The 27,067-nt window shown below is 39.0% G+C and overlaps 1 protein-coding gene across 4 annotated transcripts in view; it reads left to right on the top strand.

The window, feature by feature from the left end:
- robo1 (roundabout, axon guidance receptor, homolog 1) overlaps positions 1 to 27,067 on the top strand; it is a 323,165-nt gene that overhangs the window by 175,953 nt on the left and 120,145 nt on the right. For all 4 annotated transcript variants that reach the window (XM_084418215.1, XM_084418216.1, XM_084418218.1 and 1 more), the window contains one exon: positions 5,251 to 5,577. In XM_084418215.1, coding sequence (XP_084274341.1) covers positions 5,251 to 5,577 — 327 coding nt within the window. The remainder of the gene's footprint in view (positions 1 to 5,250; positions 5,578 to 27,067) is intronic.

Genomic DNA, 27,067 nt, shown 5'->3' with positions numbered 1-27,067 from the left:
GTTCACCTTCCAACAAGACAATGACCCTAAGCACACAGCTAAAATAACGAAGGAGTGGCTTCACAACAACTCTGTGACTGTTCTTGATTGGCCCAGCCAGAGCCCTGACTTAAACCCAATTGAGCATCTCTGGAGAGACCTGAAAATGGCTGTCCACCAACGTTTACCATCCAACCTGACAGAACTGGAGAGGATCTGCAAAGAGGAATGGCAGAGGATACCCAAATCCAGGTGTGAAAAACTTGTTGCATCTTTCCCAAAAAGACTCAGGGCTGTATTAGATCAAAAGGGTGCTTCTACTAAATACTGAGCAAAGGGTCTGAATACTTAGGACCATGTGATATTTCAGTTTTTCTCTTTTAATAAATGTGCAAAAATGTCAACAATTCTGTGTTTTTTTGTCAATGTGGGGTGCTGTGTGTACAATAATGAGGAAAAAAAAAGAACTTAAATGATTTTAGCAAATGGCTGCAATATAACAAAGAGTGAAAAATTTAAGGGGGTCTGAATACTTTCCGTACCCCATAGCCTATATATTATATATACATACCTCCACCTCCCCCAGCTCCACTTGCCTAGATCTGCAATAGGATTTATATATGTCTATTTATGCAGCAACTGCATATCTTACATGTTCACAGTAGCGTGTCTATGTATCTATTAGCAAGTCCATACTTGCCCTCGAGAACATTACAAATGTCTTGATGGAAGAGTGGAGTAACATCTCACAGCAAGAACTGGCAAATCTGATGCATCCCACGAGGATGAGATGCACTGTAGTACTTAAAGCAGCTACTGGCCACTCCAGATACTGACTGCTACTTTTCATATAAATATAAACTATATATATATATCTATCATGTTTATATGATCTTTGACAATCTTTCACCCTGGTTTAGAAAACTCCATGTACATTTAAATTTGCAATGGTATGATTGCCTGACAGCATTCATATGTTTGAAATCAAATCAACCAGAGTAAGGGATTTTCAGGCTACTGTTGAATCCCCGGTCCGAGTTTTCCTCTCTCCTTAATTACCTCCAAAGCAATCCTCCTGTGGCTTGCCTCAGCCCGACGAGGAAAAGTGGAGTGATAGAAGGATAGCGAGACAGATACGGGCTCACATATTGAGCGTACTTCATGTGTATGTATGGAGTATGTTGTGTGTGTGTGTCTCTGTGTGTGTGTGTGTGTGTGTGTGTGTGTGTGTGTGTGTGTGTGTCAGTCGGAGAGGAGGAAAATGATTCTTGCCCCAGGCAGCGATCGATCAGATCTTAGATGCAGAATTCCCAGCGTCCCTCCGGTGAGCCCATGGAGCTGATTAGCTCATCTCTTATTCTCAGAAAACAGGAAAGAGCACAGGAGGAAAGAGGATGGAAAAAAATGAGGGGAAAAAGAAAGGTTACAGAGACCAAAAGCAGTGGACAAGCAAAAGGAAGAAATCAGTCAGATGTGGGAAATAAACATGAAAAGAGTCAGCGGAGTGCTGAGAAAGACATACTAGAAAGAAACACATATTTTATCAATGAAGAGAGACTGAGATCAAGAGTAGATGCACTTTTTGTTTCTCTCTTTCTGTCTTTGGATTTTGTCTTGTTCACACCATGTAAAGTTTTAAACACATCACAGTGTAACGTGGCACCGCCCTCAGCAGTACCTCTCATTATTGGACATATGCAGCGTTTCACCGTATATAAAAAAATAAATATCAGAAGTACGGCTGGTCTGCCGAGAGCGAGAGCAGGGCTTCTGCATTTCAAAGTGCAGTGGGAATATTGCATGTAGTGGGGTCTCTCTGACTTTGTGAGTGGACCCGTGAGCACTTCTGAAAGAGGGGGTGGTGGAGAAGGGGAAGGGTTTTTTACTTTCTATCTGCCTGGATACTTCTCTAATTCTAAGCGCATGCATTCAGTGTAGATTAAGTCAGACTGCTTTAACAGGATTGAAGCTAGATCTGAGCAGGTTTACTTAATATGCAGACGCTCCATCCGAGAGACGTTTGTCTTCCTCATATTATTATTTCTGACTCTGTTCTATTAGAAATCTCCTCCTCTGTCACCATTCATTCATTATTCATTCAGGCAACTAATATGGTTTTTTTAATAGCTATTATTGATGCTGATATCTAAAGAACATTGGGTGGCTAATATATTGCTATTGCTAATATAATATATTGCTTAAAAAAGCTTATTGGATGCAATATTTAATCAAATATGACTAAATTATTATTAAAAACAGGCAAATGCTTAAGGGTCTATGATTTAATCATTATTTCAGTGATTATTATGTTTCTAGTATGTTATATGTTTGGCAACAGTTCATCTAACCGTAATTGTTAACCGAGTGTGTAGCTTTACTATTTCTTAAACAACCATGTAGGAAGACTCATCATGGCCATTCCAGGATGACAATGTCAAGATTCATCAGGCTCAAATTGTGAAAGAATGGTTGGGAGGAGCATGAAGAATAATTTCACACATGAATGGGCACCTCTGAGTCCAGACCTTAAATTCATTGACAGTTTATTCATTGGGATGTGCTGGAGGAGACTTTACAGAGCACTGGACTCTTGCATTGTCAATACAAGATCTTGACCAAAAATGGATGCACCTCAACATCACAACATTTATTTCCATCAAGAGTCAATTTTTGGTCAAGATCTTGTCTTGGCAATGCAAGAGTGAAATTGTTACTATACTTGGTACTTGAAAAAAGTAATCTGATTATGTAACTCTTTACTTTAGCTAAAAGTAATTACTTTAAATGCTTTACCCAACACTGCTAATGATCATATTGTATAAACAATATCAGGTCATTTCTGTACACAAACACTATTGCTGCATAGCTATGCAAACAATTACTATTTTGCCTTCACTCTGTGTCTTTTGGTAGTGTAGTACTGGTAGTGTATCATCCTGCGAGCCTGCAGTGTGTTTGTATGCACCAGAAAGCACAGCTCATTATCTTCCCATTGCGTATTTACACATACTGTAAACATTAGAGCCAACAATTCCGCTCCGAAACATGCAAATCAATGAATGCATTACCTCAGGCAAACTCTCACTGATGTTAGAGATGATTTAATGGTCGTAGACGCTGTCTTGCAGAGCTCTCCCTTCACAGAAGGACTGGAGGGAGGGATAGTTGGATGTAAGGAACGGGGGATGGGATGAAGAGAGAGAAAAGCGGGGGTGGGGGGTTTGAGCGGGGTGGATGAATGTATTTTGACCCTGCACTGCCAATTAATCCTACCTCTTTTTAATTGGGGCTGAATGGACTCCGAAGGGCAGTGTTGAGATGCACACACACACTATATTGTAGCCGTTAGGCATTAAAGATGCAAGCCTCATTTGCATATAAACCAGGTCTTACGGGTGCAGTTCACTGGTCTCTGAACACAAGCAAACGACTTAAGCCCAAAAAGGCAGATTGGCTGTCTCCAATTTTAGCTACTTTTGTATTTCCCTACGCAGTGACTGTGTTTCCTTTACACTTCCACCCTTCAAACGCACACACACACACATACACACAAACCCAGACATCCACGAAGCTGTCTGATGTGTGTGTCTCTCTATAATGCCTCTTATCTCCCTTTTCCTCCAAACACCCCCTCATCCCTAACTTTACAGCCCTCTCATTTCACGTCTTTGATCAGGGAAGTGGCGCACCACCGAAATGACAGTGGCTTGGTTTTAAGCACAGGTCTGCCGCAGTCCAAAGAACAGAGAGATTTCTTTAATGAAGGGGTTTGTTCCCTCCCAGAGCTTTTGTGTTAGTCAAAACCACACCAATATGTTCGTAGGAAGTTACCAACACCTTCTTCAGGAATTACATTCAGAAAATTTCAAGGAATGGTTGATTTATGGTCATTTATTCACCCTCATGTTGTTCCAAACCGGTGTTTTTCTTTCTCCTTTGAAAGAGATGTTCGTGCTGCTCTTCCATACGATGAAAGTGAATGGTGACCAACTTCTCAACATTAGATAATTTGTATGATTTGAGTATGCTCATATGTTATTGTCCAAATACAAAGCTATAGTATGGTTTAAAAAAGAGACATAGTGTGTGCTATTTTTGTAATTTTTCGGGTTCGACAAGCTCTGGTTAACATCCACTTCCGTTTATCCACTTTTTTTATACAATGGAAGTGAATGGTGACCAACTTTTCAACATTTAAAGTGAAGCTCATTTATACGTTTTGAATATGTGCATATATAAATGTTAGCATCCGAATACCAATCTATGGCTTCAAATGAATCTGTGATGCTTTTTGTTCAAAAAGCGTTGGTCGTCATTCGCTTCCATTGTATGGAAAGACTTTTTTCTCCACAGAAGAGAGAAAGTCATATTGGTAAGGGCAAGCATATGATAAATTCCTTTTGGGATGAACTATTCCTTTAAATAAACAAGGAAAGACAAACCAGTAGTGTGTGCTGTAATGTAATGCATCCCCATGACATCATGTGCTGAGTTCAGCCAATGTCTCCTGTAGCCAAAAGTCAGCACGTTTAGGCATGAACATATTGGGATACATCCATCTGGATCTAGTCAGCGGTGCACTTTATTTGTATTGAATTTGCATTAGGATACAAAACAGAATCTCATCTGACCTGAAGCCCATTGGAAAATTGATCGTTGTTAATATCACTCTAATATTGATTGTGCTCGTACATGAGAACAGCATCATTGAGCTAGCATTTGAAACTCGAGGAAGCTGACTGTCCACTATGAATCGTCCTCTGAAATATTTACATGTGTATATAATAGTGTTGATTTATTTTTTTCATTCTGATTGATTGACTATATATGATAATATATTTCATATTAAATATATTAGATTATACAATTAAATTAAATATGATATAATATATTGGAATGTAAAATGTTTTTAAATTAAATAATATAAATTGCATATCACCTCTAAACTAACATTCTAAAGTTTTAATTTATTAATATTTAAATGTATTAATACATGTTTAATGTAATATAATATAATACAATATAATATTTAATACAAAAACACACACATATATATATATATATATATATATATATAATGTTATATATTTGTATTATATTGTTAGATATGTATATAATATATAATTTTTGTTTAATACATTATTCAATATAATATTTTAATATGTTACTAAATGTTAACATTTTTAAAAAAATCTCCATATATATATATATATATATATATAAAAAATTATAATAATTTTTTTAATCAAACATGTCTCTCTTTGTTGTTAGGATCCCGTCTGCGTCAGGAAGACTCCGCACCCCGCATTGTGGAACACCCCTCCGATCTGATCGTATCCAAAGGTGAACCCGCCACCCTAAACTGCAAGGCTGAAGGGCGGCCCACCCCGACCGTGGAGTGGTACAAGGATGGAGAGCGCGTGGAAACGGACCGGGACAACCCTCGATCCCACCGTATGCTCCTGCCGAGCGGTTCTCTCTTCTTCCTGCGTATCGTACACGGGCGTCGCAGCAAACCTGACGAAGGCTCCTACGTTTGCGTGGCCCGTAACTACCTGGGAGAAGCGGTTAGCCACAACGCCTCACTGGAAGTAGCTAGTAAGTGCTTGGCTGTTTTCTTATCGCGCTGGGTTCTCGCGGTTTATGGATGTCTACATATTTATAGTATATGATATTAAGATTTCAGATGGTTCTTAGCAGTTCTTTCATAGAAGTCGTATCGTCTTCCAGGAGGGGTTTGAAAGCAGGCCAGTCTTAATTTGGCTTTGTGTTTGTGACTTTCCTGGCCTTGAACTGAATCTAAGAGAGTCTGTAGCTGAATAGAAAGCGTTTCCAGTTTCCTCCTGGGTCTCTGGGTCTCAATGGACTCAGTGGGTCGGATAATCTCGCTGGAGATGGGCAGGATGTGACTGTGCCACTGGACCTGCATGGTGATCCTGATAGAGGAAACGGGCCAGACGGCATGAAGAGAGCAGAATAGGTCGCAGTAGGTGGTCGTGAGCCATAAATTAACTCACAATAGTTTATGATATTTACAGTAGAGATCACGAGATAGCAGTTACCTTTATCTGTTACGCTTTATTGAGGTGTGTTGTATCTCTCTTGTCTATTTGGCATTTGTAGTTTTTCAATTTCAATGAGTTGGTTGATCAATCCTTTTTTTAAAAAGGATTCACAAAAATGTGGCGCAAAGCAGATCGTTTAAATGGGCTTATTACTTAAAACTTGCGGTTTTCAGCGATTCTCCTTGGACTTGGACGTGATATGCATTACATACCGTCTCTCTTTAAGCTTGAAAGGACTGATCTCAGATATCAACCGCTTTTCAAGTATGCCTAGGAGCTGTCACCAAGCCTCTTGTTGTAATCTAATCGAGTCAGCGGTGGACCTGGAGGGGGGTGAGTTGGTCGTGTAGTGTTTACCAATGGCATGTCTTACTCTTAAGATCTTACCCTTATGGAAATGTACTATATATATATATATACCTTTTCAGTTGTAGTCTTTTAAAAAATGCCTTCTTAAATTATAAACTTGATTTTTCGATACTTTCGATACTGAAGTATCTGAAACGCTTTCAATACTAATTTTCAGCAGAATAGTTGATACACAAACCCGCCTCCCCTCACTCACTCCTTTAATTTGCTCCGAATGAATATTGTTGGTGTTACATGGCTTGTATTTCGGCTTTGGATTGTACGTAATTTGAATTATTCCTGCAGATTTTGTGCTCACTCCCAAAGTGTGCGAACATAAAGCAGTGCAAAAGTACACCTCTCAGTACTAAATTGAGTTCTTTTTCGCTGCTTAAAGTGCTTAAACAGTCGCATACACACGAAACAATGTCAAAATGCCGGTCTTGGCGAGTGTTCATGTAAACACAGTCAGTTATGTTTTAAATGAACGTAGACAATTGAGAAAGAAAACGCATGTGTAACAGTATAATGGAGCCGCGCTTCAGGTCTTAAAGTGACAGTAGCCTAAAATACCTGCTGCCAAATTATGAGATAATATAAAAAATATCTATAGCAGTTTTTCCCTATGGTATCGATGTCAAAATTGTGGCTAGTAACTTTGGAAAACCACTAGCCACAGTGGTGTTCAGAGAATTTTTATTTTCACTGAATTGTTTGTTTTTTATTGTTTTAGACATCTACTTAATGGTTGATTTAACTGTGAAGACCACAATTAACCTGATAAAATCATGAATTAAATTATGAACAAAGTAATGTAATTTTTTCAAATAATAATTGACAAATAGTACATTTTCGTAAAGGATACCAGTGCAAATTGCAATGCTTTTTCTAGCTTCTGTAGGCCAATGTAGGCCAAACATAAACATAAATTTGTGTTGGTGGGAAAATTATGTGAGCTTGGAGACTAAAAAGTGAGAAAATATCATGCGGTATATCAAACAGAGGGTTGATATACTGTACGCTATTTGTTCTGGAGGCCTTCTTTTTTTTTTTTTTTTAAGAACGAAAACAAGAAGCTTGGCGGGCGGGCGAACGACTTGGCCCGACATGAGGAAAAGCTCGGGCTGTTTTGGCCGCAGCCTTCGGGCTGCTTATTCTGAATAAGGTTCAAACAGGACCATAATGACACAGTGGCAAAGCTCAAAACCCTCAGTGCCTGTCCGCTCCCTCCTCTCCCCCCTGTCCCTCCGCCATGCATGTAATTACCTCGTTCAGGCAACCATGATGGAAACCTACGACAGGAAGGTAGTAGAATTCCTACCTAAACTCCTCTTTTTCCATCCAAAACTAGACAGTCAGTGTCAGAGGCAAAAAGAAATCTATCACTTCTCAGATATCAACACTCACCTACTTATTCAGACTGACACCAGGAATGTCAGTCGAGCCATAGCCAAGAAAACCACCGAAAAGGAAGTTAACGTATTTGTTCTGCCTATCCCGCTCTTACTAGAATCCAGTTTGAGCACTGTGTACACAATCTGTGCTTTTTCTAAAGTTATTTTAATAATCCCGCTTTTACGTTCGCCCAACTCCCGGCGGACCGTAAATCTAATCCAACTTTCAACAAGCCATGTTTGGCCAGGCAACGACGCTTAGCGCAGATCTGTTGTGGGTTTATTATTAACTTCACGTACAGTGGAGGCTCTGTGCAACACGCTGAGGTAAAATGTGTCAATCCGGGTATCCGCTCTGCTCTGTGTGCCCTGAAGTTGGATTTTGCCCCTTTTGTTTCCATGTTTTCCTTTCAATATGAAACTTGGAGGCTTATAATGCTTCATGTGTCACGCTTTGTTAGAGTATAATGACTCGCAGAGGAACAAAGAATGAGAGAGAGGAATGTAAGATGGGGCTGGCTTTATCCATAAGAGCTCACTGTTCACCCCGATGGCTCCGGGCCACGCATTGCGTAATGCGTAGTATCAGGCTGCGTTTTTAAGGATGACAGACGTGTCTGTTGCAGGTTCTCGCACTCTAAAAACAGCTGTAAAAATGACGATCAAAGAAAAGGGAGTTTTAGGACCCGCATAAATGACAATGAGAGATTGTTAAAAGATTGATGGGCGCTAATGTGTCACTTTACTGTTATGACTACTTACAGTATGAAACAGGTTAGATTAGTCATAGCTCTATGTACTGCAAAAATCATATCCCTAATCATTTTTTTTTTTTGGCTTAAAAACTGATACATTTATTTGAGAATCAACACTGCGTCAGATGTACTTTTTTCCATAGATTAGCCTATATCTTGAATATAAGTGTATTTTTTCTTATTGCAATGGCATATTCTTTAACTTGACAGTGTTGCTTCTTATAAGACGTGTCCACCAAAGAGTTTTTTAGTCAGCTGAAAGCGTCAGGCGCTCTTCTTTAAACCCTTCTTTAAAGTGTTACTATAGTATCTGATTTCGCAAATAGTTTGTTTATGAATATAAAAATATTGATACAAATGTAAAGTATATGCTCTGGCTCTTGTTTTCAATGATTTTTTTTCCATTGTTGTGCTTGTTGTTGACATCTGTTGCCTCAGTACAAGTGGGATGTGGCGGTTGGTCGGTGTGGTGTTTGTCCCGCCCCTCCACCACTGTGATTGGACGTCTGGGTAAAAAGTGACAGTGATGAGCGCTACGTTTTACCCGAAGCTGAACATTTTTCAACTCTCTATAAATATATCTAATATTATTGTTTTTACTATATTTTCGATTAAATAATTTAGCCTTGCTGAGCATAGGAGACTTATTTCAAAAACCTTACTGATCCCAAACTTTTGAATGGTAGTGTATCTTGTAGCCATTTTTTCAAATAAAGAGTAGTTACCTTATTAAGAAGTCAGTTTTGCAATGCATATGTGTAAAAAGAGATAATATTTTCCCAAACCTCTCACTTTTACCTGTAGTACTCTTTGAAAAGTCAGCTTTGTCCTTTATTAGCACGCTAACCAACTGCAGCATGTGGAAAGCCTCTAATTATAGTGTACTCTTCCAGTTCTTGGGCTGCGGCGGGAATGTGGATCAGTGCGCTAGACCCTGATAACCCCGTCAGGACGCGTGGAACGGTCTAAAGTGCTCTCTAGTCCTGGTCTTGGAAAAAAAAAATCACTTATTAATTCGTGAAATCATTCAATCCAGTATATATATAAAAATTCCCAATCTCTGTAAGAACTGCTTTTCGTCTAACGCTAAAATTGAGCATTTGATAATTGATAAAATAAAATAAAAATCTGGTTCCACAAAGCTGTATAATGATGATCGGTTAGCCACATATGCTCTAAAACTATGAGATGCAGCGTTCATGTGAGCATTGCGAGTTCAAAACTAGCTTGCGGCCATTCCTTTATCCCATTCCTGCATATTTTTCGCATCATTTCCACTACGCTCTGTAATATTATTTTCCGTGAACTTGGCAGAAAGTCCCAAAAAGTTTTAGGAGAGACTCGTATCTGGCGCTAAGGAGGAGACACAAATGAAGTTGACGTTTCGTCTGTGAATCTGAGGGGGACAGTTGGCGTTCGTCCTCTGAAAGTTTGGGTGACACCCCTCATTATTCCCTCACAGAATGTTCCCCTCCACTACATCTGTGTGCTCCCTGCCTTTGATATTCAAACCAACCCGTTTCCATTATAGATAGACTGACATAGCTGTGCAGAATTCACTTCCTCGTCCTTCCCCCTAGCTAGTGCCAGTGTGCTTCCCACTGTTTGCACTGAGAATATTTGTGTTTCATTAAGTTTTTAGCTATAGAGGACAAGGGTTTGAGTCCCTGGAGAATCCTCTTTAGGGATTCTTTAGCGCATTTATAATGTCCCCTGATCCTTCCAGCCCTCTTCATACCTCTGCTGACATTTCAGAAATTAATTTAATTGCATGTTTTTTTTGGGCTAGAGACACGTAGGCGGGCAGATTTTGGCTCTCAGACTCGGCGGTAAGCTAAGCAGTGGCCTATTTCCCTGAAAACAGTAGAACGGCATAGTGTACCCTGCAGAAAATGAACCATGTTTGACGTGTATTCCCAATCCAAGAGTCGTAGGAAGACAGGATTCCTCACATCTGCTTTTGAGTTGTCAGTACGGTTAATCGTCGCAAACCGGCTCTCTTTAATTGGCTAGTGGGTGTGTTTCTCCTTAAGCGTCACGGGGACTATTTGCAGATGCCCAGAAATTACAAGGAAAACTAATCTGCGATGTTTAATTACAGCGCTGAGGGGAGTTACTCACAGCCTTTGGGGGATGGACGGAAATAAAAAAGAGACCAGAGAAGATAAGTGCAGGTTCTTCCTGGTTTCCCCCATGTTATCATGCTCTCATCTCTCTGGTGATCCACGCTTGCTCTTGGTTTGTACTCGACCTGATTAGCATTAATATGGATAATTGCCTCAACTTCAGGCCCCCAAACCATGCAACATCTGCCATGCATATTCAGTCATGTGATTCCCTCATCTCAGTCTAGTGGCATAAAAAGTCAGAGATGTGTTGTACTGCAGTTTGGTTGGGATTGTGGCAAGGGGCGCACAGTATATATTGGTAGCATATTGATCATTGACTGATTTTCTTTTTTTATTTATTGGTATCGGTCAATATTGTGTATTAAGATAGGCATGCTCATTTCTGTTACGTGTAATCTTTAGCAAATTTCTTTACAGTTATATTGTAATGCTTTTAGATTTTTTTTGGCTTCATTTAGACAAAATAGTAAAATATTAAAAATAATAAAAAGTAATTATAAAGTATTATAAAGTAAGTAGTGTAGAAAATCCTCACTAATGCCGGGTTCGGACTACATGATATCCGCCCGATTTTGGCACGACCCATTTGACGTGGTTTGACGGGTCGTGGTGATTCGTAAACGTCAATGGCTGTTGTGTGTCGTAGTGGATAACAACCGACGCCGCTTCTGCAACGTTTCACAACGTTACAAGAGAAAGACTAGCATGTTTAATTTTTCAACTCGGCAAGTACTGGAATTAGCATTAAGCTAACACGCCACGTCAGTAGCTTGTTTGTTTACGCTCTTGTTTTCGGAAGTCAGTCGCTAGTTCCTCCTTCTCGATGACATCACACACTTCTTTAAAGGTGCATGCGAGGATTAGTTGGGAAGCATGAAATGTTTCTTGTCCACAACATGACAAGAATTTAGGAGTTAAAATCGCATAATCTGTTACAGTAGCTATCATAACAGACAAAAATATTGTGTAGTCTGAACCCGACACAAGGAGGCTATTTTAGGGCTTTGTTCTGCTTTTGTCAAAGACAAAGATCTCCCACTGCAAAGCTCATGGACGAGGGGAGATGGACAAATGGAAGTAGGGTCGGAAAGTTCACCTCAGTAATGAGTGGTGGAGAGAGCTGGATGGATGGATGGATGACAACTTCGGGATGGATTGCCGCGTGAGGGAAATAGTTTCGGACAGTCGAGGGTGAGACACCAGACGCCTGCGTCGTTATTTGAGTGTGACCTGTCCGTCTGTTTGAGACCATCCTGGGTGAAGAAATAACACGCTTGTTAGTTCTGATAAGGATAATTCTAAATCGTTGTTTTACCTACAGTTGGGAGTTACACTACATTTGTTTAATTTACAACTTTGACTGCATTGGAATCAAGTACCTATGCTTTGCATACTGGCTTTTCTGAGTTCAGGATTGTTAAAACACTCGGTTTGCCTACAGCTATTGTGAATCCTACCTCATTTGTATAGATATGACTGGAGCAACAATAAAAATTCCCTACAGTGAAGAAACAAAAGAAGCTAGAGCTCTAAAAGAGCTATTTGAGAAAAAAAAAAAAAAGGTTTAGTTTGAATAGATGGTCGATGTTGATCTTCTTTGGGCATCTGGGCTTTGCTCAAAATGGAGGATAGGTAGGTAGATGTACTCGTCGGTGGTAATTAGAGGCCCTCACCATGACCAAGCATTTCAGACTCGCTTTGATCCCAGGAAATGCGCCACATCCTCAGACAGGTGGAGATAACTCGTGCGAGCTTGGCTGGATTTCTCCTGAGGTCATTTTATGGACAACAGTCCACAAATACAAGGTAAATCTCTCTGGAACCAGGTGGCTTAGTGCAAATCATTCCCTGAAGCGCACACCCTAATTTATGGAATTGTTATGGCTAAAATCTGGCATTTAGTTCCTGTTAAAGCCTATTTAGTAGTTCTGAATGATGTCTTTATATTGGGTTCATTCAGAGTTTTGTCCTTCAGCGGTTCAGTTTGTTCCCAAATCATCTACAGTACAGCCTTGGAGGGACTTGTGCTGTCTCGCCGTCGGCTCCACCTGGGATCCGTGCGCTCGTCCTGATAAACATAGCGTAGCCGAAACTATTTGGTCCTCCTGTGGCAAGAGTCTGTAGATACGACCCATGTGATTTCCTCTTGGCTGAACTCCATTTGCGATAAACACGGCTGATTGTACAGTCCCTCTCTGTCGGAGGCCCAGATAGGAAGTGTGTCTCAGAGGCTAATCTTCCCCCCTCGAACGGAGGGCCGAAGTATTAGTCCCACTGCTGTCTCTAATCCCCCACTTTTGATTTGAGAGTCTCCTGTGGCCTTTGGGATTGAGAGGAAAGTGTTTCTCTCTCTCTTTCTCTCTCTCACTCTCTTTTTTGTGTTTATTTTTTAAAAACATCTTTATGATGCTGTCCTGCTCTGCTAAACTTAAGCGTTTATTAAAGCAAGGTTAATCCATCGCTTGAAGCCTTTCAATCAACTGGAGTCCAGAAAGGATTAGCAAGTTTGGAAAATGAGAAATATCAGAGATTTAAGGCAACAATTTCTTCGGTTTTTTTTAAATCTGGGCTCATGTCTTATAAATGTCATGTATTTTTATCGGAAACTCTACTGCTCGTTACTTCCTGCTGGAAAGCTCAGGAATAAGTGATGCAACCCAAGCGTAACTCTATATATTCCGAGGACATACTACTATTTCATGCCCTCATGTCTGCCCTCATTTGCTGTTTATTTTGGGTAATTTTTATGATTGTGGTTCTTGGTTGCCTGTTGGTCTAGATGGTTGGAATAGTTTAGGAAGAGCATTAGTGCATTAAACAAACAACAACCACCACCTACCACTAGATATGGCCAAATATTTTTCTGCATACAACACAAATACATTTTTTAAATACAATATTTGACATTTTGAACAGTGCTAAATAAACTATATTGATATGTGATAAAATAATTAAATATATATATAAACAATCAAATATGCATGTTTATTTATTTATATCTTATTTATTTATTTTCAATATGCAAAATTAATGCAAAAATGTAAGTATAAATTAGAACTTTAATTAACTTTTAATTCATTTCAAAATAATTAATGGAAATTGAATGAAAATTGGACGATAAATAAATAAATTTATAATTAAATTAGTTCAATTTCACATTTTGTAAATTAATATAATTTATAGTGTCTTTTTCATTAAATTTTTTTCATTCATTGTACAGAATAATACATTCAAGTTCTAATTTCTATTTACATTTTTGCATCAATATTGCATATTGAAAATAATTTTATAAATGTGTATTTGATTTAATTATATATATATATATATATATATATATATATATATATCAATGTATATTTACACACACACACACATATATACAGTATATATAGTAAATCTGAAATATAGTAAATTCTGAACAATTGTCACTGTACACTGTACTGTATATCAGATCTTTTATAGTGTCTGTAAGTCCCCCTTCATGATCCCTAGATTGCCACAAAACCAGTGCGAGACAAACAAAGAGTAAAGAAATGAATGGACAGGGACCGACACACTCCTGTCACACACGTAGCTGTAATAATTTGAATGGCGAGGCCAGCTTGAACCCCTGCCCCAGATAGAGATCTGGCGGAGGAGAGATGTGTTTGGCTTAGCTTGCCACTCTTTGAGGCACGGCAGCTATGGCTCTAATCCTTCTGGAAAGGACATTACGACATGGCGTGACTCTGACCTTGGAGCAGTTTCAGTCACAAATCAGATAAAAGTGACTGTAATCAAAACAGATCCACTCCGCTAACTTCCTATAACTAACTGATGCACCTCTGAATTGAAGTGGCAGCAACTAAAACTAATTCCCAATCAGCACTATGTTACACGTCGTTCAACTAGGTAGAGTCACAGGTTGCATACATTTTCACTAGAGCTTGACTAGGATTAATGGTGTTTGCATAGGTTGATACATCTCAGAAATGTTGAATTACAGGTTCACCGATGCATTTCCGAGTGCATTTTGGCGTGTTGTGAAAAGGTTTCTCGCTGCGTTGTTGCAGGAAAGCGATGAAATTGTCATATCGCTGTCAAAACAGCTGTAGCAGCTAGACGAGCCGTCTGAAAATGTCACAAACACTCACAGCGGCCTCCTTTGTCCGCCTGCCGTCGTTCCCTCGGATCTGGGTGTGGCTGTGAAACTGTAACATTCCTGCGTAACCCCACACCGCGCGACCATAAAGAAAAGACACAAAGAACGTGGATGAAATGATTGAATGGAAGGGGGGGGGGGGATAAAGACGAGAGAGCTGTCTGAAAGAAACCTTTGAAAAGGGTTTTTGGGGAAGGTTTCTCTGGATCTGCCCGGGGTGACTGGACTGATTTAATTTGAACAGTGAATGTGGATCAGGTGACGGCAGTGATTTGAGGGTCAGTGTGTCAGGCTATGAGATGGAGAAAAACAAATTAATAGACCCCCTGTTGTGAAAATCAAGTTTTTAATGTTGTTTATTTGTCTATGTGGTGTTTTAAATATGCTTTAAGACAAACCATGTGCAAATTCATCAGTCGACACTATTACTGAAACTGCCCCTGTTTACTACCGTCACAAACATGTAACCAATCCCGTCAAAGTGTGGGCGGGGCTTTTCCTGTCATTATTTCTAAGGATGCTGAGTGTTAGAAGGCAGCTGTCTGACTCTGAGAAGGTGAATGGGGACACGGTTTGTGTAACATTTGCAACACATTGTTAGCTGTTTGATAACGTAGCCGAGCCAAAGGCTAATCATATTAATTAACGTTATGTGTCCGACGTTGTAAAGAGCGATACATAAAACATGATACATCGACTTGTAGACGAGCCTGTATAATTCACTCTTCCACTTCTTCTTCTGAATCAGTTTCTGATTCAAACATATATGGCTGAATTTAACTAATATTTCCACTTGCCATTGCGTAGCGTTTACTACTGTTGCCGAGTGAATCTCTGAGCTTGTGCGAGTGAGTGGAGGCGGGGCTCATTTTCATATTTATAGAAACACGTATACTAAATGAAGCTATTTTAAGGCATAAAGAAATTATTTTCATTTAGAAGAATACCTATGGTATTTATGTGGTCCAAAAATCATGATACATGTACTGTAGCAATAAAATGTGTTTTTTTTTTTTTACATCTACCATGGTAAAACCCTTTTTATTTATTTATTGGACAAAAAAAAAAAAAAAAAAAAAAAAACACTTAAATAGCAAAACCAAGCTAACATCAAAACACTATGGGTAAATATCCCAAAATAGCTGAATTCAGCTTAACTATCACAGGAATAAATGCAATTTTAAAATATATTAAAATAGAATAATATTTCCCATACTTCACCAAACTTTTTTTAGTATTTTTGATCAAATAAATGATGCCTTGGTAAGCATAAGAGACTTCTTTTAAAACAAAATCATGGTATTGCTGTGGTACACGCCAAAATGCTAATACTGTGGTGTTTCTTTGTGTGTTTTTTACATAGATAAATCTTTCCGTTTAGAGTTCAAATTTGACATTTCCTGGAAAAGAAAGCAAACAAATCTGAACGTTAAGTCAGGGTGCATAAATGATAAAATGTCATTTAGTACTGTCAGTAAGACTTAAACAGTGGCGCCAGCCTCCGTATTTCTGCCAGATTTGAAAGTTGCAACCACATTTTTGAGCATACGTAGTTATTTGTGTCTTTATAAAAAATGCCATGGCAACCACAGTTTCCGCTAGAATACCATTAAAGTTATTGTTACTTCAGTTAAATCGTAAATTAACATGTGTAACCAAGTTACCACAGCTTTAAAGCACCAACAATAACTGTATGCTTGGTGGAAACTATGGTTTTAAGGGGCTCTGAGTGCAGTGATCTTATGTAAATCGAACAGGCAGAAATATGAGCAAACACCGGTGGGAACTGTAATAATATTTGGAGTTCCTCCCCGGTGATCCGCAGTGCAGTGCAGGTGTCCTCAAGGACGGTCCTTGCTTTCCCAACACAGCTGCGGGTTTCGTTGCAGGTGTGTGTGTCGGTGTCATTGAAATGCGCCTTTGCTGTGGCCTGCTCTCCCTCATTAGACCCTTTCCAACAGGATTACTAGAGTGCCGAGTCTGCAGGTACTTTTATAAGTTAATTTCACCTGCTGTTTGGGAGCCATAATAGCTTATTGATTGGCTGACAGAGATGCACTGGGGCAGCGTAGAAGGACGTCCGGTGGAGGAGGAGGGGATAAGTTAATCGCAGTTGGACGCGGGTGAAGAGAATTCAATCAGACAACCCCCCAAGGCTTATACGTAGCGTGTAAATTTGTGTCCACCTCAGTGGATTGGACCTGACTGATTGCGAAAGTAGCAGTTCTGAACGGGAAAGTGAGAGAGGACGAGGGAGAAAACCTGTTAGAGCTCGCTTAGCATGTTTAATATGCTAGCTTGGAGGCATTGCAGTGCGTAAACTCCTGTCGTTGATTGCTAAGCTTGCTTGAATAGAGTTGAGTTTAGAAGTAACACGTGATAGTTAGGTAGTCCCTTGAAAGTTAGCATGAAACGGAAGTTGCGACAGTCTTTTCTTCCCTATTCTGAGCGAAATGACTTCTCAAACAGGACAAAATGTTGGGTGGGAATTGATTTTGGCCATTGGGAATTGATTGGATCGTTGTTGTATACTATAGCTGAACATTTTATCTATGCACAAGTTTCATTTTTAATGTTTTACCTTTAATGCAGGATAATTTACTCTGCTTAAACCCAGACCCTGCAAGCTCGTTTTAAAGTGCCACGCCCACATCTCCACATCCAATCAACAACTGATGCATAGAATCAAGTCCCGCCCTACATATTTTACACTTGGATGTATGTCACAATTAAACTACTTCTGTTTCATAGCGCCTGCATGGCAATTCACTCGAATGGCTATATATGTACAGTATGTGTATATATGAATGCATACGTGCATATGTATACACACAATTTCACCTCATATATCTATATGTTATGTGTCTATGAGGTGTTTTGTGGCGATTTATGCCTATTTTGACCAAATTTCAGGGTTTCATTTAGCTTTGTGACCCACAGTAACCTGAAATCTGCTGACTCTCATCGGAAACTAGCTTCCAATAAGCTCCACATCCTGCTTTCTCATCGACAGCTGGCCTGACCATCAGTCTCTGTGCATTTAGATGTGTGTTCGTGTTTTCTCAGAGGAGCCACGGCCCATTAGCTTGACCTGTCACACGCACTTTACGCCTCCGTTACCTGGAAACTGCACATCTCGGCACCGGGTGCCATTCACGGTGCATTTAGCACAGCCGTCTAGCACACATCCCTATTCGCTCAGACCCGCTTGCCCTTTGACCTGTGTCATCGCGTGCATCGACATCATCCACTGTTTGGACACCGCTGACTCGGTACGCGAGCAAACAGCGTGTGCTGCTAAAGACTTGTTTGGGAAACCTTCCTTCCACCCGCGACGGTAAGTATTCCAGGACTGTTTGCGTCCCTTCTAGGCTGGCGCTTTCGTTCTGGTCTGGCAAATCTCACCCTGTCCGCACGTAAACGCTCCGTTGACACGGAGGCAAACAGTGGATGATGGCGGAGAGAAAAATGAGGAGAGATAGAGAGGTGAAACACGCAGACCTTGACCCTCAGCCCTCGATTGGCCATCACTTATCTTATTGTGATGTCGGAGCCAATGAGAGACACGACCCCTCCATCACCCTACGTGATCCCATAACCACCCCTGCCATTCCTTTTGACTGTGCCGCCCAAACGCTCGCATACAAAAAATGTCTAAATCAGCCCAGTGTCAGAACATGTGGGATATTACCCAGAAACGGCTTGGCACACGGTTCAAAGGCAATCGCTGAAAGAAAACAAATATAGGAGGAAGATAAGAACAGTTGTGTGATGCAGATAGACGTGTGGTCAAAGATTTGGGAAAATGGTTTTCCCAAACATTCCAAAAACATTGCTTTTACTTTGAAAACATAGTTTGTGTAGATGTTGGAAACTGAACATTATTTGAAATATTTCACAATAAAATGTTCACAATAATTGTTCATGAATGTATAGCCTAGATAAAGTATATAAAATGATAGAATTAATCTAATACGTAATTTATATTTTATATACAATATATTATTATTATTATTATTAATATTATTACAATTTCTGGTATAGTATGCTTACATTTTCAGAATCAAATCCTGATTGATTATACATTTCATGATTCAATTGACACCTCGTGGATAAATTTGTGGATAAAGTGTATTTTATATAAAATATTGTATATATATTTTTTTGTATTTTGTAGACATATACACATGTATATGTATGTATCCTGATATATATATATATCTTATAAATAATATAAATAATAAATAATAATAAAAATTATATATATATATATATATATATATAATTTTTATTATTATTTATTTATATATTCATACATGCATGCATACATACATACATACATACATACATACATACATACATACATATACATACATACCTCGTGGATAAATGTTAATATATATTGTATGAAGTTTGTAGAACATCATTAATAATCATATTATTAACGTTATGCTAACTTTACCTAACGCTGTACTCACATTAGTACATTTGAAACTGCAAAAACAGTACATTTCAACATTCCCACCACCAAAATGGAATGTTTGGAAAACATTTTTAGAACATCAATTTGTTCGAAGTAGTGAGAGGGAGTGCGAGAGAAGGAGTGGGGGAAGCTGAAAAGCTTGCTGTGCTTGCATGGAGAAGATAAGAAGACAGGTGGTTTGTAGTCTGATGAAAGCACGTCAGACAGCTGGCAACTCTCAGAACGCGTCGGTCTGTGTGTGTGCGTGTCGAAGAACGCGCATGTTTGTGTGTCTGTCTGTATTTGGTAGTCTTTGTGGGTCTGCCAGCCGAGACACATCCCAGAAGACCCATCATCCGGGTCTCCCTCTCTTCCCTGGCGCTCACCCAGCTAATGCCAGCACCCTCAGACGATTTAATGTCTGACACCAGATCCACACGAGGAGGGAAAATAACAAGAGATCTCATGCTATGTGCTGATGTGAACATACTGACACGTTAAAGGGATAGTGCACACAAAAAAAAGGACAATTCTGTCATCATTTACTCACCCTCGTCTCACAAAAGTGCATGAATTTCTATTGAGAAGCATTTTTAAAATGTGTCCATTGTCCATACAATGTAGGTCAATGGGGTCCAAAGCATAATTTTTATTCAGTGTGCAAAAACACTACTTTTTGTGTTCTTCAGAAGAAAGGAAGTTATACAGGTGTTGAATGGCCAACCTGATGTCACTGGAATACGTGACTATGTTACGAGGTGGTGATTTCGTATGAATTTGTACAATGTTAATCATACAAAAACAAATGAAAATCAGAAAAAAGCTCCAAAACGTAAAAAAGTTACAAAGTGCCGTCAGATTTTGTTGGAGCGGCATGAGGGTGAGTAAAGGATTTTAATTTTTGTGCAAACTGTCCCTTTAAGGGTCATTCAAAGCGATTGGCTGTGACCAGAAGTTACATTTTTCAGTAATAGTCAGAGACATTTGGCTAATGCGAATGTAAGAGGTGATTTGAGTTTCAAAGTGACATTTTGTCTGTGCGCTCAGGGCTGTTTGATGGTCACTCCAGTGATCTCCAAACACTGTCGTTGTGACGATAGGGTGCTTTGTTTGCCCAGAGGAGATGGCACATATGGGGCACACGCTGTTATTTGCTGTTGGCAAATAAGTACAGTCCTGGGCAAGCACAGCGTTGTGTAAGTACTCCACACTACTGATCGCAGTGCGCTTCACGTGCCCTGACTAAAAAAGCTAGAAAGCACCAGACCAATTTGATGTTGCTGCCAAAATGTGGAAATAATAGATGTGCAGTTGTAACTGTTACATACATAACTTCTTTTTAATGGTCTTTTGGGCCATATGCTGAGAGACTTTGATGTCCAGATTTGCCCTCTAGCTCTGATGCTTCCTGAAATGGAGTGTGAAGACTCGTCCTGTGGGTTTTGATTTACTACATCAACATCAATGGTTTTGTCTTATTTCTCAGGGTGGTCTATCGGCTGTTGGACTTGGCTCTGTTCAGCCGTTCAAGGGAATAGACAGGACTTGTCTTGAAGTTTTTTTGTTTTTTGTTTTTTTTTTTGCCTAGGAGGGCTAGCTCACCTGTCCATGCACAGCTTCTGATGTTTCCCAGGTGCATTAGCTTTATTATATATATACATCCACATTGCTGTCATCCATTATAAGCTTTTTTTTAATGAAAATTTAAATATAACAAAATAATTAGCAAATAACCACAGTTTTAATAAAAGTGGAAGTTGTATTAAATGTTTTATTTTATTAATATGATTATTACATTTAATTTAAATATATTTTTTATTATTTAAAAATTATTCAATTCACTAACATTTATTTATATATATTATATTTAGTTATTTTTTATATTTTTATTGTTTTATTATAAATAAGAATTTTATTAGTTAATACATTTATTTAATTTTATTAAATGTAATAAATTGCTTGGACTTTAAAGTAATCAGTCACATGACTTTGATGCGCTAGGAATGTTTTTCTGTAAGTGTGTTTCCATGGTAGTTTATGTGCTTATTTTCCTCCCGAATGAGGCATTTATTCACATACAAGTGAGTGCATACATTATTTTAATGTATATTTTAAATCTTGAGGTTTCCATTGAACATAGCCCGACAGCGATGATTGATTGATATATATATATATATATATATATATATATATATATATATATATATAATATACATACATACATACATTATACATACATATACATATCGTCACTGTCGGGCGGAAACCTAGTATCTCTGTCTTTTTTTCCATAAGTCCTTACTATTGGTCACCCTTTAAATCTGTCTGTGGGTTTTGCAAATATTTAACCAATGAAAAGTACTTAAAAGAGCTTGTGACTAAACCTCGTAACTCTATTGGATCCTCAAACTGTCGGTCAAACCTCGTAACTCCACCTCCCTTCTATCGTGAATGAAGTGAAAACACGTAGGCCTATGTGTTAAATTCTCCGAAACTTGCTGATCAAAAACCTTGTAACTTCATTTGAGCTTGTTTTTGATAAAATAATAATAATATAATGACATATCCAAATGTCTGACCATATATAAAGCCACAATATCACAGTTTCTTTCATTTCCTGAAAAGTAGCGTTTTTTTGGTGATATGACGCTTCCACACCGACAGCGACGAAACATTCATCCCTTGTACTCAAATCTGTGTATCCCCGTAAGCATCCATGAGTGTCCTTGTCCATAATAAATGCTTTGATGAAGGTAATTGCTTGGTCAGACAGTGATCACTGGATGGTGAAAATGAGTCCCGCAGAGTTCATCTCCAGGGAGTACATTACAATTCAACATCTTTAAGACCACCATTACACTCTTTCACAAGCCAGCGCACATTTTATGGCATCTTATCTCTCGCAGACAGATATTTGCGCAAGGATCCTGCTTTATTAATTTATTTCATTAGATGATAAGTTTTGATAAGCCGCCAGAGTTAACCGCCCTCGCGTAAATCAATGAGTCCTCACCGCTCGAGAAAAGTGGGTTTCAGTTCACTCTAGCGTACTAATGAATTGCATATCAGTGTGAAAACAAGAGGATTTGACTGGCGATTAGAGAGGAAGATTGGTTTCGCTGTTCCAGCGCTCTGCACTCACAGTCGGCGTATTGGTCTTTATCGGATAGCTGCTCTCTGCTAGGATATTTATTATTGCTAACTCCCCAAACACTTACGCCACTGTCAGAGAATCTATGCATTTCATTTCATAAGGGGGTCAGATAAGCCCGTGGGTATAACCCTTTCTATATATTGCTTTTTTTTTTTTCCTGACAAGATAAATGCAACACAACAGCTGATAAATGCAAACTGTTTATTGCAAAAGATTGCTGTAATTCAGCTAATCCTGTATTAGCATAAATCACACGCAGTATGATCATGCTGTCTGCTCCATGTCACAGCACATTGTCCGTCAAGTGCTGCCGTTATAGATTAAATATTAGAAGCAGGTCATACGTAACTTGGTGCGTTTAGGGTTTAAAGTCACTTTTGGTTGTGTTTCCAAGTCTTAAAATGTGTTTTAGATGGTGTTTACCTCTCTGAACTCCTGTGTGGTTCATTTGAATAAAACGCTGCCATTCGAACCTTGGCGCGCACCAGATAAGACAAACCAACTCTGGTGCGGATCGACTGAGATATGAACGCAACATGGACCAAAAACATCTAAAAAAAAAACAAAAACAGGATTTGATTTCAAAAGATGCAACCCTAAAAACCCTAGGACAGAAAGCTCAAGCCCCACCTGGTTTTTCTCAGGCGTCAGAACCGCCGCTTCCTTGCATCTTTGTTTGTGTGTGTGACGGAGGGATTCCTGCAGCTGTTTTGACTCCTTTACCCGTTTTTCTAAGCTTTTTGCGAGTTCTCAGCTGGTCAAACTATCATGACTTTTATTCACACATACAAGCAGCACATTTAGCCCAGCACACAGCTTTGTTTTGGATGTTCGGTAAATTTTGGCACAAAATATACATCATAAAAGCTATTTTGCATTTTGTGTCTTTAGGTTCAGTGTTAAAAATGGCAGTGTGAACGCTAAGCGAACCAAGACTAAATGTATCATTTTCTTTTTTTTCATTCAGAACCAAGAGAACTGAACACCTTTAGTCTCATTGATTGGTTTCTTCTGTTTCTTTAAGCTACTCAAGCCTCACTTTTGTCTGTTTTGAATCTTCTGAGGCATGAAGACTCATAACAGAGGGCCAAATGTGTGCAGGGTAGAGGAGTAGAGGAACTGAGCCCTTCTGTCCAGAGAAAGCATAACAGTACTTTGGTAGAATAGCTCAACATACACAAAAGAGCTACTGTTAGGGATTCATGTATGGCCCTGTTGCTCTGTTTTTATTCATCTGCAGTCGGAGATGACACTGTTATGAAATATATTAAGGGCTTTCATCCAGCAGTTTCGATTTCCCAGCCCTTGGGGAATTGAGTACTTAAAGCCAACTTTGTTCTGGGAAGAGGTATTTCAGCCCTCAGACTCGAGTTGTTTCAGCTGTCTGCTTGTTTTAGCAGATCATCTCTTGGTCATCTCGTCTTCATGCTGTGGAGAGCAGATGCCAGTGGGAGCTTCCTATTGGAGGATGCGAAGCAGATTGATATGTATTCGTATCGAGTAGTTTTGAGACATGTATTGGCATGTAGTTTACAGTAAGTTTCCTGTCTAAGTTAAACTAAGTGACGTGTCCATAACTGTCATTGTTTTTACCAGTGTTATGCACTTACCTTGCAAGTAAGGCTGCGTTCACACTGCAGGGCTTAATGCTCAATTCCGATTTTTTTGCAAGGCCGTTCACATTTCCAATTAAATGCGACCTTTTGTGATCTCCTGTGTGAACGTGAAATGACCCAGAAGTGACCCGCATGCGCAAAAGAGTACTCAACGGTCAACGACGTCACTTGTTGTTTGCGGAAGTAGCTAAACTTCAACTAACTGTGATTCACTCACTCACACACACACACACACACACACAACACACGAGCGCGCGCAGCGACCGTTACACAAGAGCCAGACAGCAGCCGCTGACCTATCTAATATCAGCACAAATAAGTTAACATAACGTTAGTCTACTCTTATTCACATTGGATATATAATGATGGTGGCCGTGGGCTTTTATTTATTTTTTTAATTAACGGGCTCGTCGAGGTCGACCCGTTCGGCAGATTTACCTCAGTTTTCAAACCGACGACTACTTCAACGCAGACTTACGACATTTGTCGCGTATCAATGACGTGCGGGTCGGATACATGCGACCTGGCCGTTCAGACTGAAGTCGCATTTCAAAAGATCGGATACGTATCGGATTTGGACCACATACCCAAGTGGCCTGGGTCGCATTTGAAAAGATCGGATCTGTGTCGTTCAGACTGTCATGAAAAGATCAGATACAGGTCGCATAGGGGCAAAAAAATCGGAATTGGGTCGTTTCAGCCTGCAGTGTGAACGTAGCCTAAGGCTGTCACGATTAAGTATTCGCCTAGTCCCTGTTATTTCATGTAATATTTGAGATAACTGATTTATTGTTCACTTTAAATTCTAAGTAGGAATTTAAGCAAATATAACAATAGGATGAAATACACACTCTTACACATTTAATTTTATATAAAATATGTGAATGTTTTTTTTTTTTTTAAATCATATTGATATATTACAAATTGAATGAATAATTTTAAAATATAATATTTGAGATTATCACTATATTGTGTATTTTAAAGTCACATTTTGCCATCCAAACAAGAAACTGATGGGAATATATATATATATATATATATATATATATATATATATATATATATATATATATATATATATATATATATATATATATATATATATAATTCCAAGTAAAATATGAATGAATGGCTTCTTGTGTTTTAGGCTTAAGGTCACGTTAGCAAAATTTCTGCAGGCAAAAAGGTCCATTGTCTATTGTGTATCGATGTGTAAAGCACAGCTCACACAAGTCGCATTCAAACCAAGCAACTTTCTGTTTGTCAGCGTGTCGAAATCCACATGACCAACTTGAACCAATTGCGAAATCTGCATAGAGAAATCTTGCGCCCTCACGGGAAAAACAGTATTGAAATGACAGAATTTTGTGTGTAAATTCACTGAATAAAGTAAATGTGACTGCAACTGTAACAGACAATCATGTAGGCTATTGAAAAGAATTCAATGGCAATTAACTGTGTGTCAAATGCCAAAAATGTGATTTTTGCAGAGAATTTGATATTAAAATCCAGGGCCCCATTGTACTCCCAAGCCCAACCTGTGAGGCATGTCCACCATAAAAACCACAGAATCCTGCCTCTCTTCCAGGCCGAGTCTACAGCCGTAATCCTCAGCCTGTTAATACCTTGAAGCGACAAAACTTGAGCCAGGAGGCAGCAAATGGGCTTTTTTTTAAAAACACAAACAGGCTTTTGTTTTAAGAGTCGCTCGTTTGTCTCACGTTTGTTCCAACAGCTCTGCTATCTGCGCTGACCGTTCCCTCGGCGTGGATCTGTTGAAGCAGCGGTTTGTGTTAGCACCTGATTTATCAGTGTGAGGCGAGATAAGAGCGCTCCATCACTCTGCTGCTTAATCCCTTCCAGTGGCAGTGGATGAGGAATTATCCCGGACCCGCAGAGGTGTCGTCTAATCGCCGCTGTGGGGACAACTGCTGCCGTCTCGGGAAACAAGGAACCATTGTGGCGCCTGTCTATTCCACCAGTTGTGCCCATTGTGATGGACAGTCAGAGGCGGAAGGACTTAACTGGAAGAAGATACGGCGATTGAACCGCAACAGATCAGGAACAGAGGGTCCGTTCTGTAACGAAGCACCTCGACACATGACCCAATGAGCGGTAGCCATAAAAAAAAATGCAGCGAGATATAAAATACAATCACAGACTTTGTTTCCCTGTTGTACATCGAAGTTAAACTCAACTTTTATAGTTTTTTCTGGTGCAATGTTCTTCCATTTATTTATTTATTTTGCATGTAGGCCTGTCACGATTATTAAATATTCCTTTGATTACTATTATTTAATGTAATATTTGATACATCCAGGTTTGTTGTGCACTTTTAATTCTAGTCACATTTTGCCATCCAAATAAGGAATATATTGCAGTATTTACAATATTATAATTAATCATTTTAATGTGCAATATTTCAGATAATCATAATTATTATGCACTTTAAAGTCACATTTTACCATCAAAATAATGAGTTTAAGTTATTTTATACATTTGATATCATAAACTAACAATACTTATACATCATGTTTGAATCTTAATTACTTGTACGGCAAATCGTTTGAGTGAATGATTCACTGACTCCCTTATAAACACAGTCACTTCTTTCATTCATGAATGAATCAGTGTTTTTGAACAAATCGTTTGAGTGAATGATTCACTGACTCCCTTATAAACAGTCACTTCTTTCATTCATGAATGAATCAGTGTTTTTGAACAAATCGTTTGAGTGAATGATTCACTGACTCCCTTATAAACAGTCACTTCTTTCATTCATAAATGAATCAGTGTTTTTGAACAAATCGTTTGAGTGAATGATTCACTGACTCCCTTATAAACAGTCACTTCTTTCATTCATAAATGAATCAGTGTTTTTGAACAAATCGTTTGAGTGAATGATTCACTGACTCCCTTATAAACACAGTCACTTCTTTCATTCATGAATGAATCAGTGTTTTTGAACAAATCGTTTGAGTGAATGATTCACTGACTCCCTTATAAACACAGTCACTTCTTTCA

This window comes from Rutilus rutilus (genome assembly GCF_951802725.1).
Source record: "Rutilus rutilus genome assembly, chromosome: 9".
Classification (NCBI taxonomy): Eukaryota; Metazoa; Chordata; class Actinopteri; order Cypriniformes; family Leuciscidae; genus Rutilus; species Rutilus rutilus.
The sequence above is the reverse complement of the archived record's forward strand: the minus strand, read 5'-3'. Positions and strand labels throughout refer to the sequence as shown.